The sequence below is a fragment of the Hoplias malabaricus genome, chromosome 5 (genome assembly GCF_029633855.1).
Source record: "Hoplias malabaricus isolate fHopMal1 chromosome 5, fHopMal1.hap1, whole genome shotgun sequence".
Lineage (NCBI taxonomy): Eukaryota > Metazoa > Chordata > Actinopteri > Characiformes > Erythrinidae > Hoplias > Hoplias malabaricus.
Window position 1 is genome coordinate 28526530 of NC_089804.1, and position 15539 is coordinate 28542068.

General features: G+C 36.5%; 1 protein-coding gene across 3 annotated transcripts in view; it reads left to right on the plus strand.

Moving 5' to 3' along the window:
• The window catches only part of eif4g3a (eukaryotic translation initiation factor 4 gamma, 3a), a 58382-nt gene extending 44833 nt beyond the window's left edge, over positions 1-13549 (plus strand). For 2 of the 3 annotated variants that reach the window (XM_066671082.1, XM_066671083.1), the window contains exons 17-34: positions 407-604; positions 921-1067; positions 1535-1771; positions 3620-3724; positions 3918-4053; positions 4935-5038; positions 5595-5685; positions 6019-6142; positions 6575-6774; positions 6978-7096; positions 8041-8210; positions 8653-8778; positions 9050-9131; positions 9849-9947; positions 10852-10998; positions 11246-11327; positions 12027-12173; positions 12486-13549. In XM_066671082.1, coding sequence (XP_066527179.1) covers positions 407-604; positions 921-1067; positions 1535-1771; positions 3620-3724; positions 3918-4053; positions 4935-5038; positions 5595-5685; positions 6019-6142; positions 6575-6774; positions 6978-7096; positions 8041-8210; positions 8653-8778; positions 9050-9131; positions 9849-9947; positions 10852-10998; positions 11246-11327; positions 12027-12173; positions 12486-12667 — 2496 coding nt within the window. In that variant the 3' untranslated portion in view covers positions 12668-13549. The remainder of the gene's footprint in view (positions 1-406; positions 605-920; positions 1068-1534; positions 1772-3619; positions 3725-3917; positions 4054-4934; positions 5039-5594; positions 5686-6018; positions 6143-6574; positions 6775-6977; positions 7097-8040; positions 8211-8652; positions 8779-9049; positions 9132-9848; positions 9948-10851; positions 10999-11245; positions 11328-12026; positions 12174-12485) is intronic. The other variant, XM_066671084.1, reaches the window with a different exon arrangement.
• The last annotated feature ends 1990 nt before the right edge of the window (positions 13550-15539 follow it).

Here is a 15539-nt window from a genome sequence, read left to right on the forward strand (position 1 = left end):
TTTCTCTGCTTTATTTGACAGAGTTACAAATAAGAGATCTTTTATTTAACATTATAGCATACTTTAGTTTTTTTGTTATGACATAAAGCTAAAGGATTTGTGTTTCACGCATCAAAGGGCTTTTTTGATCTTGTCTGCAAAGAAGCTTTTTTCAGTGGTACTTTTTATGTATATAGACAGGCTACACAAACCTGGCAAGAGCCACAAAGGGAACAAAGAAAGGAAAAGAGATTGGCTAACAAATATAGCAATATAAATAAGTATAAAATGTTGAAGGAAATGTGCACATTTTTTTCTTGTATCACAGTAGGTAATGCTAAAATTATTTCCTTTTGAAATATAATTGTTATATTTATTTTTTTAATTTTTAAAGATTTTATTTGTTGTTTTTGTGTTTGTGGTTCAGGAGCTTTTGCGGAGGGTTCGAAGCATCCTCAACAAACTGACACCACAGATGTTTACACCACTGATGAAGCAGGTGACAGAGCTGACCATCAACACAGAAGAGCGACTGAAAGGTGTCATAGACCTGGTGTTCGAAAAGGCAATTGATGAGCCCAGCTTTTCCGTGGCCTATGCCAACATGTGCCACTGCCTGGCTACTGTACGTTTTCTCTCTTTATTTATTTGTGTGTGTGTGTGTGTGTCTGTATAATATACATATATAGGTATGTGTGTTAAAGTGTAAACTTTAACACAGAACAGATTTTTGTTAATACTTGATTTATTTTTAGATTTAGAAATTTTCTATTAGTAGTAAAATTATGTAGTGGATGTTAAGAAGTGTACCTCCAGCTTTGTAGTTGTTAAATGCCGAGTCACCTCGTTGACCTGGCTTGGAACTCACTCACATGCTCACACATTTAACACAAAAGCCCAAAAGTCTGTTCATTTTCTTACTTCTTTTGACATGTTTACAGCTGAAAGTACCCATGGCAGATAAACCAGGCACCACAGTAAACTTCCGGAAGCTTCTCCTGAACCGCTGCCAGAAGGAATTCGAAAGGGATAAAATGGATGATGCAGTATTTGAAAAGAAACAGAAGGAGCTTGAATCTGCATCTTCAGTAAGAGTCACTTCACGTATTACTTCAGTTCAAATCTCTTTAATGTTGTATTTCAACAAAGCATTACATTACCTGTAGTAATATTTTCCACAAACATTCTTTTGTTTAATGTGCACAATTAGCTTCTTGGACAAATGTTTTTAGTGGACACCAGACATGGGCTAGACGGTGTAGTCTTTCTAGTGACTGAGCATCACTCAGCGATCTTTAATGAGATAGGGTAGCTTTTGTGATCCAAAACTAATTATTCCACATCAGTACCTGCCTTAATTAGTTATTCATAGGGCTGAATGAAATCAAAGAAATGTTTCAACATCTAGTCTAAAGACTTTCAAGGAGGGTAGAAATTACTTTTTAACTGCAGCAAAGAGAACAAAGCTAAAGGGAAGTGGGGGTTTTATTGCTTTACGATTTTGACTAGGCTGTGAAAAGTGTAGCTAGCTTTTTTTTTTTTTTTTTTTTCTCAGGTCAGTGAAAAAGAGAGACTACAGGAGGAGTTGGAGGAAGCCAAGGATAAAGCCCGTCGCCGTTCCACTGGAAATATTAAGTTCATTGGAGAGCTCTTTAAGCTTCGGATGCTGACCGAGCCCATCATGCATGACTGTGTGGTCAAGTTGCTGAAGAACCATGATGATGAAAGCCTGGAGTGTCTCTGTAGGCTTCTCACCACAATTGGCAAGGACCTTGATTTTGAGAAGGCAAAAGTGAGTATGACCATTTACAGCATAAATATACAATACAGAAACACACAAAGTTGAAAGTTTGTGCAAATTACATGTTTGGTTGATTATATAAGTATAAATAAGTACATACTTTCTACAGCACACACTTTGGCACATTTATTTGCTGACTTCAACCTATTGGAGAAAATAAACCATATAATACAGAGTATAATCATTAGTTGGTGCCAGTTCCACCCAGTAGTTAAGTAGGACTCCCACAATCACACACACTGCCACCAACATGGGAAGGTGAATGCCAACACACGTGAAGCTCTTGCTGGATTCTTTCCTCTGACCCAATCTAAGAATCCAATCTAAAGAATGCTTGAACCTCTTTAAAAGACCATAGTGTCATTTTACAAGCTGCAGTCGTGAGTCAGATAAAAACAAATGTGATCTCTCCTGTAGCTTGGAGATTTTACAAATACCTAATTTGTGCTGGATGTCAGCTACTCAGCTGCTACTTGCCCAGTAGCCCATCACAGTTGTGAGTTTAGCATTGAACTTGACTTAAAAGAGAGAGTAGTGAAGATGAAAACAGACAAAATGCTCAGAATTCTGTAGACTTTATGCTCACAGGTATGAGGCTTTATCTCTAAATGCGTGTGATTTGAGCCTCGGTTTGCTGGAAAATCGTCTGCTGTGGTGTGCTACAAGTGCCTGTTAGCTGTCCAGCTGTGCTTCTAAACAGTGTAGAACCATCTTAATTTACTTACTTTCAAACTTTTCTGTTCCTCCAGCACCAGTCACTGAAATGTGCTTTCTCTCAGAAATGGGTTTTTATCGTCAACACAGTCGTGCACTATCGGGCTGTGCTGAGCTGAACTGCCCAGCGCCGAGAACCCTTCATTTGCCACACGCTCACGCAGCCAGACAGTGCAGAAAATATAAATGTGGTGTGTAGAAATGTCATGTTTATGTTCCACGTCGAAGGAGTTGACTAAAAGTTATTTGACCAAAATGTCCAAACTTTGCAAATGACTGTAAAACATAGTTGACACTATGTGACAGAAGCAACAAGCATAAAAAAACGAACCTTAATGCAACATTGACTACATTATGGTAACAAAAAATGTTGCTGTGTATTCACTGTTGCCAGCACTGGTGCTATAGACACCTATTCATCCAGGTTTTCTTCAGAAATCAGAGCTATTACCAGGGAGATTTAAAACATTTGCTGCTGTAAAGGGGTTTTAGACTAGATATTGGAATATTGCTGGGGGGCTTATACAACTCTAACCAATGCTTGATATTAGGCATTGTCTACAGGCTCATATGCAGCTGCTCTACAGAATCTCTTTGTATTGCTGATACTTTTCTGTATGTGCACAAATTAAAATGTTAAAGTAGCTGAATTAACTAATAAAATTTTTTTGGAATCAAGTGTATATAAATATAAAATAGGAAAATTGAATAATTAACTATGCAGTATCAATTTTATACAAGCTGACTTGTGTCAATGAATCTTAAACCTTTCTTGTTTTCTGATACTTGTATTCTAAAACACATGACATTCAGAAGTGATTTGTTTTAAAATCCTGGTCTGTGCTGTGTAGTTCAGTGAGGTTAATGTGTATGAAAAGGGGTATGACTTTGTTTACTCATAGTGATTTCCCCAAAACAGCAGCCAAGGAGTTTTTACAACACAGTAACCCAAAATCAGATGCAGAAGATACAGTGACTTGTGGCTTTTAGTTTTTAATTTTGCAGAGTAAGACTTCGTGAAGAGGACAGCTGACGTGTTTGTGTGTGTGCGGCATTTGTGCATAAGATGGCTGAAGAAAACATACCAGTGTTCCTGATTAGCCTCTGCTCTGTGTCCTCAAATAGCCTCGCATGGACCAGTACTTCAACCAGATGGAGAAAATTGTCAAAGAGCGCAAGACTTCCTCCAGGATCCGCTTTATGCTTCAGGATGTGATCGATCTGAGATTGGTATGGGAGTACATGTGGTGTTAATTTTTGTATTTGAATATTTGCCCCATATTTGACGTGCATATTTTACTTTGAGCATCCTGTTAGAGGAGAACAAAAGGTGGTGACCACAGCTATAGACTAACTGCCAAACTTGCTTTCAGTCCTATCCAATCCATCTACCTGATCTTTTTATGTATTTTTGTGTTTGTAGCATAACTGGGTGTCACGTAGGGCTGAACAGGGGCCCAAAACCATTGAACAGATCCACAAGGAAGCAAAGATTGAGGAGCAAGAGGAACAGAGGAAAGTCCACCAGCAGCTGCTGTCCAAGGACAAGAGAAGGCCAGGTTAGTCCCAAATAACAGAGGCAGCTTTTTGTTGTTGTGGTTTTGTTATTGCTGTAAAGCCTGTGAGTCCAGTCAGAGCAGGAGAGCAGGATCAAAAGTGAATGTGAAGTACAATATGAATAAAAATAATATAATATTTACAGGTCTAAACATTGTGGTTTTGGTGTACCTTGTAATATATTTAGTCGCATGGGTGAATCCATGATATAATCCAATTTAAACATAACCAAAACCTGTTATCTGTCCTAAAAGAGCTTGGACATCTAGCATTCTCTCCAGGCTCTATGAGCTGTCCTTTGGTGTTGTGTCAGCAGCTTTAAAAAATAATAATAATAAAAAAAAAAAATAGCAGTGGTTGGTTTGAGAGGATATATGTGCTTGTGTCACACTAATAGCTTTGCAATATGGTGCGATTGTGGGTGATTTGAAGGTAACAGAATTGGCAGTGACCAAATTGGGGAGAAATTTAAAATATGAATGAATAAATAAATAAAGTTAACTCGAATACACAAATACCTGGAAAATATAAAAAAGAAACTGCGATTGGTCAGAACTATCAGAGTACCAATGGAAGGACATGATTAGATTTGGCTGTTACGTATTAAATCCTGCTATGATACAAAGACTATGTAAAGTATCTGCTCTAACTTTCTAGGGTGACTAGTACACTAATAATGTAGGTATTATATTTGCTTTGTGGTATCTCCACAGCCATTGACAGAAGGATAATAAAACCTGCTTGATGACAGCACTGTTCAATAAATGTCAAGAATCTAAAGTGATCTTTTTGTATGAATAGCAGCAGGCATAAATATAAAGCCACATATGCATCATTTCTGTTTTTTTTTTTTTTTGTTTTGTTTTTTGTTTTTTGTTTGCAGAACCAAGGGACCTGCGTGTTCAGAGAGAAGAGACATGGAGCACTGTACCAGTGACCAAAACCAGTAGGACCATTGACCCCACCAAAATCCCCAAAATCTCCAAGGTCTGTTTACATGACTTCTAAGTGTATTACACAGGACCTAACCACTCTTTTAAGCAGAGATTCACACTAATTCACAATGTCTTAAAAATGGTTTAATGTTGAAAACTGGGCATTATGTTGACTTGACTCTTACTCTGGAAGAAAATATGATGTGTTTATCAGGCGTATAGTTGTATACTTGTTTTGAATATACTGTCACCTGCTAGCTATATTCATCTCAGTTTTTGATCAGTTGAATTCCAAGTTTAATTCATTATGTATTCATTTTACTTTACTGATCTCGCTCTCGGGCGCCACAGTGGCGCAGCAGGTAGTGTCACAGTCACATAGCTCCAGGGACCTGGAGGTTGTGGGTCCCGCTCCAGGTGACTGTCTGTGAGGAGTTTGGTGCGTTCTCCCCGTGTCTGCGTGGGTTTCCTACATGGTGGCTCAAAATTGTCCATAGGTGTGAGTGTGTTGCACTCCATGAAGGACTGGTGCCCCCTCCTGGAGGTGTTCCGATAAGCAGTTACAGACAATGAATGAATGATGATCTCTCTCTCTTTCTCTATCTCAGCCTCAGATGGATGATAAGATCCAGCTGGGGCCAAGAGCTCAGCTAAACTGGGTAAAGGGCAGCAGTGGAGGAGCCAAAGCCAGTGATTCTGGTATGGATATTCATATTCTTATATATGTGTTTTATCTAGAACATTTGATTCAACCCACTAACTAGTTAGCATACCCCTTGTGAGTCTGGGTTGTTAACATATGAAATTGTTTTGAATATGTAGTCTCTCAGACTGGGAAAGTGAATCACTGATCACAACACCATAATCCACAATACATAAATAAGCAATTTTTTCCCTGATGTCTGACAGCATATACTACTACAATGTTAGTAACAGATGACAAACATGTTCACAATAAATACAACACTGAAACATATGTGCTGATATTTATGCAAGGTTTAAACAGGCTCTCTCTGTGTGTATTTTTTGCAGAGTTGACACGTTCTGGTAGTGGCAGTCTAAACAGGTTTTCTCCTCTACAATCGTCCACATCCCAATCCACAGTTCCACCACCAGCACAAACACCTGAACCAGACTCCAGACGCCCTCTACCAAAGTAAACATCCACACTCTGTAAACTTAAGAAAAACTTTTTTAAATGTAAATGTAAATGGTTTTAAATGTAAATGGTTTTTAAAATGTAAAAAATCTTAGTGTTTTATAATTGTGTCAGTATTTGTTATATATACATACAATAATATAAGCTAAATACAGCTTTGGAAGCGGCTAAAACATACTGAATCTATAGCTGGCTTGATTCCAGGCACCAATACTTTTATTACCTTGCATTCTTTCAACAATGAACTGGATTAGAGCTGAAAATTCAAATGCGATTTAGTTTAGCTGGGTCTTTAGATTAATTTTAGGTTGTACCTACTTCTCAGTACTCAGCCAGATGCCACACACACAGTAACATCTTTCATGATTTGTCATGTTATTTGCATGGTGCTGTTCTTATCAGCTTTTTGGGTATTGTGTTCGTGTTCAGCAGGGGCAGCAGTAGTCGCAGTGACAAAGTTTTGAGTTCTGTCCCTTCAAGGCCCGTGAGTCATGGCAGCAGCAGTAAGGAGCTGCTGGAGACTGTGGCCCCTGAGGAGCCCAGCAAGGAGGAGACACACACACCCCTTTTCAAATCCAGTATTTCAGAGGACAGGAGCATCACACATCAATCCAGTCCCAGAGAAACCTGTAAGACGTACTGCTGCTTCTGAACATTATAAAGAAAAATTAAAGTGTTTTTTTAACTAATTTGAACAAAGATAGAAAAACATTTTAAAAATGGCCTGTCAATGGCATTTTTGTTTCATTAGTTTAAAAGACATTCAATTTAACTTAATCCAAGTTTGTGTAATAGAATACACATTTTATAAAAGAATGCTTATTTTCTACAGCATTAAAAAGAGAAAGTCCCATCACCGTAGTTCCATCAAAGCCCATCCTTTCTGAAGAGGAAATGGAGAGGAAATCCAAATCCATCATTGATGAGTTCCTGCACATCACTGACTACAAGGTGCCTTTTCTCTCGTTTTCTATTCTGTAGCAGGTTTTCCAAATATGTTTAAATGTAAGCTTTTGTCCACTTTAAAGCCTGCTTGAAACCATAAATCAAATTTCTCCGATGGCACACACTGACAACCCTTTTTACCACAATTTAAATGACAATTTAGCATGTTTGTGGAAGACAAAATGTACAGACCTGTCACATCATCTGACAGACAGCCGTGCTAGTTAGCAGCTTGAGCAGTGATGCGTTAAGAGGGGGCGTCCTCCTTACCCAAAGAGTGAGGCCAGTTGAGAGCTCTAGTTCCAGCGGTTCCAGTTTGTGAACTAAATTTAGAACCATTTGGATCGTTTCCACCAACACGTCCATGACCGTGTCAATGTTCAGTAACTCAAGGAAAGATGTCAGAGGCTCAAATACAGAGTTATCGCCCAGTGGAGCTGGATGGGGTCATTAACAACACTCATGTAAATAAATTATAAGATATAAAATAGGAACACGCTCCGTTTGTGTGTGTTTCTGCGACTGTGTTTGGTGCGATACTATGCACGTTGGTCGGAACTTGGCTATATTTACACACGTATTATATCTCACTGACGTGACACCATGGTAAACAAAATAATATAAAATAAACAAAGACCCTGTCATGACAGTTTAACTCTGGCTCTGGCACTGTATTCAGCCACAGCGATGCCACCTGCTGATGACGTAGTCTTGGTTCCCCTATAAACTAGGGCCAGTTCACTGGAAAGAACAAAGGTTCCAAGAATCATGAACGGAACGGTTCAAGAACCAGAGTTCTATTGGTGGAAAAGCACTATAAGATTCCCATGACCCCTGAGCAAGTTTTGCAATATGCACATTTTCGTGCTGAATTTTTTGTTTTTGTAAAGATTCCTTTGTGATTGCTAAAGGACTACTGGAATTGTGTGTGTGTGCGCATGCATGTGCAGGAAGCAGTGCAGTGTGTGGAGGAGCTGGAGCAAGCATCTCTGGCTGTGTTTGTGCGTGTGTGTGTGGAATCGACGCTGGAACGCAGTCAGATTGCCCGAGAGCACACGGGTCAACTCTTCTATCAGCTTATTCAACAGGGCAGTCTGCCCCGGGCACAGCTATATGCAGGGTGAAATATCATTCTTTATTTCTCTCTCTTTCTCACTTGCTTTCTCTCTTCCTCTCTCACGTAAATACAGGCACAAACATTGTGATGATGGGTAGCAGAAACTTATTCTCCAGTAAAAGTATTGCTACTTTTATTTTACCACTGTTGATGCTACTCGCTTAAATAAAAAAATTAATTAAATATAATTGCGAAAACACAAATTAAGTAGTATTTCAGAAAAGTATTTAGTTTTTCTAGAACTGCATTGTAACTTCTGAGTATCTCCAGCATGTCACCATAGGCTCTGTTCTGTTTTTCTAATGATATACCACCTCCAGAATGATAGATGTGACCAGTTGTACATAAGTCCAGATGCTGTTACAAATAAAAAAATAATCAAACTAAAGGCAAAAAATGCAAAAAAAAAAAAAAAAATGTGTATGTGCTTTATATTTCTCTCCAGGTTTGCAGACACTCTGGAGATGGCCGATGATATGGCCATAGACATTCCTCATATTTGGCTTTATCTGGCAGAGCTGCTATGCCCTTTGCTCAAAGAGGGAGGAATCCCCATGAAAGACCTGTTTAGGTAAAAAAAAAATGCATGCTGTCTATCAATATCAGAGAATGCTTTTATCATAATGACATTGACAGCTACGAAAGCTCGCTATGAATTAAACCCAGATTTAGATTATTAGTAATGTTTGTATGAAAGAAATGTATTTAATATTCCAATACTTTTGGAATAGTTTTGTCTGTTAGAATGAAATATTCTTGATGTTCCTGGCCTTCTGTATTATACACAGATCTTGATCTTGTCATGCTTGCAGAATATAACAAGTATGTTCTTGTTTTTCCAGTGAATTAAGTAAACCATTACTCCCAGTGGGAAGAGCTGGAGTACTGTTTTCACAAATACTACACCTTCTATGCAAGCAAATGGTAAGATGTTTTCAAAAGTTAAAAAAAATGTTTTTAGATACTTTTCACACACTGCTTTTTGGAGCAAACCTCTTTTAAATGTTTTAAATTTAATTAAACCAATCAGTTCTTCAGGTCCAAATGCTTATATGCATGCTGGCATGCACATACCATAACCATTCTTAAATGAAACAGGCCAGAGCCTCTCAGTGTATCGCTCATGAAACTTAAGGTTTGACACTGTATTCATAAAACATGACTCTTCTATCATTTTAACATTCAGCTCTCACAGTTCCTCTCTCTGTACATCATTCTGAAGTAGAATATAGATTATACATTATTGTTATTTGTTCTGTGAGGGGAAACTGGGGAGATTTAAGAAGGATAAATCTGTTTTTCAACATTGTCTACTTCTATTACATACCACAATAAATGCTTACTACAACAACTGTCAATCACTGTATTCTATCTATTCTATTGAATTTAAAAAAGTGTGTTATTGTGCACAAGGAGTAGTTTTAAAATTGTGTTATTTAAATTCATATTTCCAGCATCATTTCACAGGACTCCTATCAACACAACTATCTTTTAAGCAGGTTTAAGCAACCTATCAACACAACTAAGGAAACAAAACTAGCTTCACTTTTAAAACAAAGAAAGAACATCTAAAGCTGACCATGAAGTCAAAGACACTGTTCAGTGCAGGACTAATTGTTGGTTCGTCTTTTCCTTCTCCAGAGCCATAGGAAAGTTGGAACTTTATGGAGGGAATCTGGGCTGAACTGGACTGATTTCCTCTCAAGTGAGGAAGACCTCCAGAGCTTCATCTCAGAGCATGTGAGCCAACAGGGTCCACGGGAATATTCTTTCATCAGACAATCCACCGTTCATACACATCATCACTGTATCTCACTACATAGTAGTGACAGGATGATATGAAAATTTCAGATCAGTGAACTAAATTCTCAGATTTAACTGATTTGCTCTTTTGTTAAAGTTAAGAAGCACATTCGTCAGACCATAAGTTCAGTCCATGGTGCTGCCTTAGACCAGTGGTTCCCAAAGGTATTCTGCAGTGCCCCACTTTTGTAGGTTAGAATATTGTCAAGCAAGGCCACTCTGACACATAGCACTAGCAGTGTTCAAACGTGCCTTGCTGTGTCTCCTCAAATTTTGGAACCACCGCTTAGTCAACTAAGGCCAGCAGTACAACAGTCTGTCAAGGTCCCTCTTCTCAATCTATCCCTGTATTTCTAGAAAATGTAAGCGAGTCTTCACTTAAATAAGCATGATTAGGTTGTGTTCTCAAGATTTTTGAGGTGTCACATGACATTGTGTTAGCAGCAGTTTAAAAGAAAACAATGCATTTTTAATTGCAAGCATGTACTAATCTTACTACAAATTAAATAAGTATAAAATTATCATCAGCTGCAGTTGATGTCATCCTGACAGAAAACCAGTAACAATATGCTCTCTGCTGGCTCTGTCATTTTTTAACATTAAGATCTTAGTAATTATCTACATTGTCATATGGATTTTTACCGTGAGATATCACCTATTATTAAAATAAGTAACCATCCCCACATTAGTGTACTCTAGCAAAGCAAAAATTTTAAAAATTTAAAATTTAAAGATGTCAAATTGAATGCATTAATTAAGCATATATAAGTAATTTCACTGCTATTATATTACACAATTCACCATTATAAAGTTTTCTTTTCCTTCTGTTCTCTTCATCCAGAAGCTGCAGTTTACTTTGTCTGATAATTCCTCCTCCACCTCCAATCCCTCCAAACATAATATGTCTTCAGAAGAGCTTCATAAGCAACTAGAACACCTCCTACTTGTGGACATGGCCAGTGATGAGCAGATATTTGACTGGGTGGAGGTAAACACACCACATACATTTATGCTACACACACATTTAAATATGCTTTTATTTATGGTTCATAAGTTTTAAACATTTGCAGGCCTTCTGATTATTCCTCTGATGCCTCTTTGAATACTGAGTGGTTATTAAAATTCACAGTAGAGTAAGAATGCACCATTTCTCTTGGGCTTGTACTTGCATGAAGTGTGTTCCTAAGAAACACAAACCTGATCATAATCAATCTGACTGTCCTTCTCTTTCCCAGGCAAATTTAGATGAATCTCAGATGAGCTCCTCTACATTCCTGAGAGCTTTAATGACTGCAGTGTGTAAAGCTGCAGTTAAAGGTGAGTTCTTTATTCAATCAGAGCCTTTGTATTGCACTGTAAATATACAGACCATTAAATGACTTCAAATATTTTAAAAAATCCCATACATCACATATCTTTTTTTTATTTTATCATTGGGTTTACTCTCTTTAATTCACAGCCTTTATACTTTTTAAATGTGTTTCATATCCTTTAACATACACATACACTAGTAGAATGTAAATGATAGCCAGGTTAATATGTGCTATGTACTAGTTACTTTATGAACATTTCATTGGTATTTTGTTTTTAGGTTGTGTTTGCACAATTTGATCAAATAAAGTTAACACTAGACTAATGTATGGCAGCTTTAAATCACCTGATTCTTTGTTGTGGAATTTTTATTTATTTATTTAATTTTTAACCATTTGCAGTGTACATTATTTTATTCTCTCTTTATCAGAAGTAAATATATATTTGTACATGACGTGATGTCTCAAGATACATAACATCTTCATGTTTCTATACAAAAAAAGCCATCTTTTAAAGAGGAATGGAAATAAAAGAGACTCTTTTTAGCGGAACCTAAAAGGGATTTTATTATTTATTGGTCTTGGCTATTTATTGGATCATCTTTTTGACATTACAGTGTGTGCATACTCTGTGCTACTTTCCAACCCAACTAGCAACATCAGTTAATTTTATAGCTTTACGAATGTGTTTACATCTCTTGTGCAGATGAGAATGTTTCCTGTAAACTGGACACAACAATCATCCAGAAGCGTCTGCCTGTGTTACATAAATACCTGAATTCAGATACTGAGCGCCAGTTACAGGCACTTTATGCGCTGCAAGCACTAATAGTGACCTTGGATCAACCACCCAGTAAGTTTTATGTTTTTCTATAATTTCTTTGTAATTTTTCTCTGTAATTTCTTTGGTGGTGTATCATTGCAGAAATTCAAAGAATTAACATACTTATGCTAAATTATTAATATTTAATGGTGAGTCTAGAAATGTAGCATAAAAAATAAAAATGTTAATAATGTTAGGAAGAAGAATTGCTGCTTCGATAAAATAGTTTTTATTGATTACTATGTAATTGTTTGTTTGCTTCACACGTGAAATAGGCATGTAAAAGAAAATTGGTCTGGCAGTCTAAACTTAGTTTTTTTTTTCCCTTTGGATTCACTGCAGATCTTCTGCGGATGTTCTTTGACTGCCTCTATGATGAGGATGTCATTTCAGAAGACGCTTTCTACAGGTGGGAGACAAGTAAGGACCCTGCAGAGCAGCAGGGGAAGGGCATAGCACTGAAATCTGTTACTGCCTTCTTCACCTGGTTACGGGAGGCCGAGGAGGAATCGGAGGATAATTGACGAGAGGAAGCGGCGGCCGGCTGTTTAAGGCCTGGAGGCACGCTGCTAATCAGGAATTGAAAAACTGCATCTTTGTAATTCATAAATGACTAGCTAGAGACATGTTCCCCCTGGTGGCGAGACACAGACACGGCAGCGACAGAGTTTCTGTGGTACGGCTTTGGATTGCTCCGTTATATTGTGTTCGTATTCCTACATTAAGAGGGACGTGGTCCTAAAGCCCTTGTATCATATATAGAAAATATTATTATTATTTTTTTTTTTTTTTTTTTTTTTTTTTTTTAAATTCCAACTTTTTTGTTCCTTTTGTTACTTTTAAAGAAAAACGTAAGAAATAGGTTCTGAACTCAATAATTTATTATTTTTTTAAAAAAGGCAGCAAATACGGAAGTCTATTTAACATTCGCAGGTGCTCACAATGAGATCATTGATGATAGGAATAACAGAATAATTATCTTAATAGTTATTAAGAAATACATCATTTTAGCCTCCCTGGATTTCCATCTCATTTGGCTTAATAGAAGTGGATGAAAAATGTTTTGTATGAAGGGAAAGGCACAGAAAACTTGTTTGTTTGTTTATTTTTTCCTCTCTGGTTGTTTAAGTCTCAGGTTCTCTTGAGTAACACCAGTAAATGCTCCTGTTGCTTTGTCTTGCTCAGTAAGGAACACGGTTAGACTTTCTCCTTCAAAGGTAATGCATCAGATATTAAAAAACAAAAATCCATTGGACTCACAAATAAGTGAACAAATGGCAAACACTAAATGCATTTGGGGTTTCAAAGATGCAAACACTACTAATGCAAGTCAAAACAGCACCAGGGCTACTCTGTCTGCTTGTATTAAAGACTTAAAAAAGATATGTAAAACTTGTAAATACATTAAAGACTGTAAAAGATATTTAAAAACCATGTTTCTTTTGTCTGGAGAAATGGAGATTAACTTTCAATTTTTTGCTTTTTTTCTCTTGGGGAAAAAAATGTAAAATTACTTCAAACTCATGTTTTCTTCCCAGCAAATTCTGAAGAAGAGCAATGCACTTATTTGATGTGATAAGTAAGGTTCTGATGGTATGCCTGAGTGATTTTAATTCACTCATTCATTCATTCTTTCTTTCTTCAGTTTCCTTTTCACTACCAGGATTCACTGGGCTCAATCAGAACACACCCTGGACAGGGCACCAGTCCATCTGAGTAATCAGATATACTTAGCATATATAGATGATTTTAATAGCTTCTTTCTATTTCTTCCTTTGTTATTTCTTTCTTTCTTGTTATGACAACTGAACATGCACTTTACCATGTGTGAGCATTCCATAATGAATTAAAAAATAGATTCTTTTTTCCATAGAGATAATGTTTTCCTACAGCAGAGACTGTGATAGGATAACCCTGGGCCAAGAATAACATTTTTAAAAAGTATTATTCGCCCATAATATTCAGTGAAGCAAGAACAAACCCACTTTTACAAACTTTAATGTGAAGCTATTGCAGTGATGCTAAATTCAGTGTTCTCTGATTGCTGTGCTGGTATTTCAGTCTTTCGGTAATGCACGATCGAGAAGACTAATAGTGGCACTACTTTAGTGCTGCATGTTTGACTGTTATGAGCAGTGATATGCATAGAAAACTCAAGTGTCAGGATAACAGGTAAATTACGGTTATGCACATCTTTTTAGGGTATATATTAATATACTACTCGTATCTCATCATATTTAGGTACAAGTATATCAAATGTCATTTTTTACTTATTCCTACCTTTACATTCATTCATGTTACTCTAACTCTTCCATCCTTAAATGATAAAAGGTTGGTTCATCCAAAGTCTGATTAAACTTGTCACGTTGTTTCCCTTTAAAGTAAATATTTCGCATAAACAACTACACACCTCATCTGCCTTATACTCTTCTGTCTCATGCATCTAAAGGAGATATTGGAACATACTGGACAGAGGATTATTCACTTGGATAAGGAAGAGTAAAAACACCTAAAGGTAAAAAGTTTATAAACTGGAGTTCTAAAATAAATACTCCTACCCGTAAAATCTGTTTAAATTACCAAAACTATCACCATTAACTAAAGATGAGTTTATGCATTTATTTAAAAGAGACAGGAGAAAATCTATTCTCTAACTGTGTTCCAGTTTTGGGTTTTATAAGAAAATGGAATAGGCAAAGTACACTAGAACACTAAAGCTGGTAATCTGAGATGGAGTATGATTTTATGAATTTATAAATTAGAAATTATAGACAACTGAATTATAGGAAAAATATAATTTATGTATGGTTAAATGTTTTATAGTTAGTTATTTGGATGGTTTGAGTGGATTAAAGGACACGTGGTGTTCTTTTTGAAGAGCATCTCCACTCTGAAATGGCATTGTTCAAAATATTATTTTAACCAGGTGATATTCAGGGTTCCTTACATCATGAACCTAAGGAGCCAATACAGTAAACCTGCAGGACGTGGTTTTCAAACTGCAGGTGATTGGCAGAGGGTGAATGTATACAAGTTTCATAGTCAAGTTACACATTTGTTTGTTTACATCATTTTGCATGTTAAATTTATAATGCCATGATGTATTATAATAACATTAAGAATAAGATCATAAATATAATATATTATAAAGAATATATTTGTGTGTATATATATATATATATATATATATATATATAAATTTTTTTTTTAATTATGATAAAATGTTTTTGTTGTAAAAATTCTTAGACTTAACAAGACAGTCACAGTATATACTACAGCAAATACGTACAAAAATAACGATAACTGTACAATAGCAAAGCGATGAAACTTGCATGCAAATGATAAGGTATATTTAAAAACGATTTTTAAGATCATAACGTGTTTAAGTGAGTAACC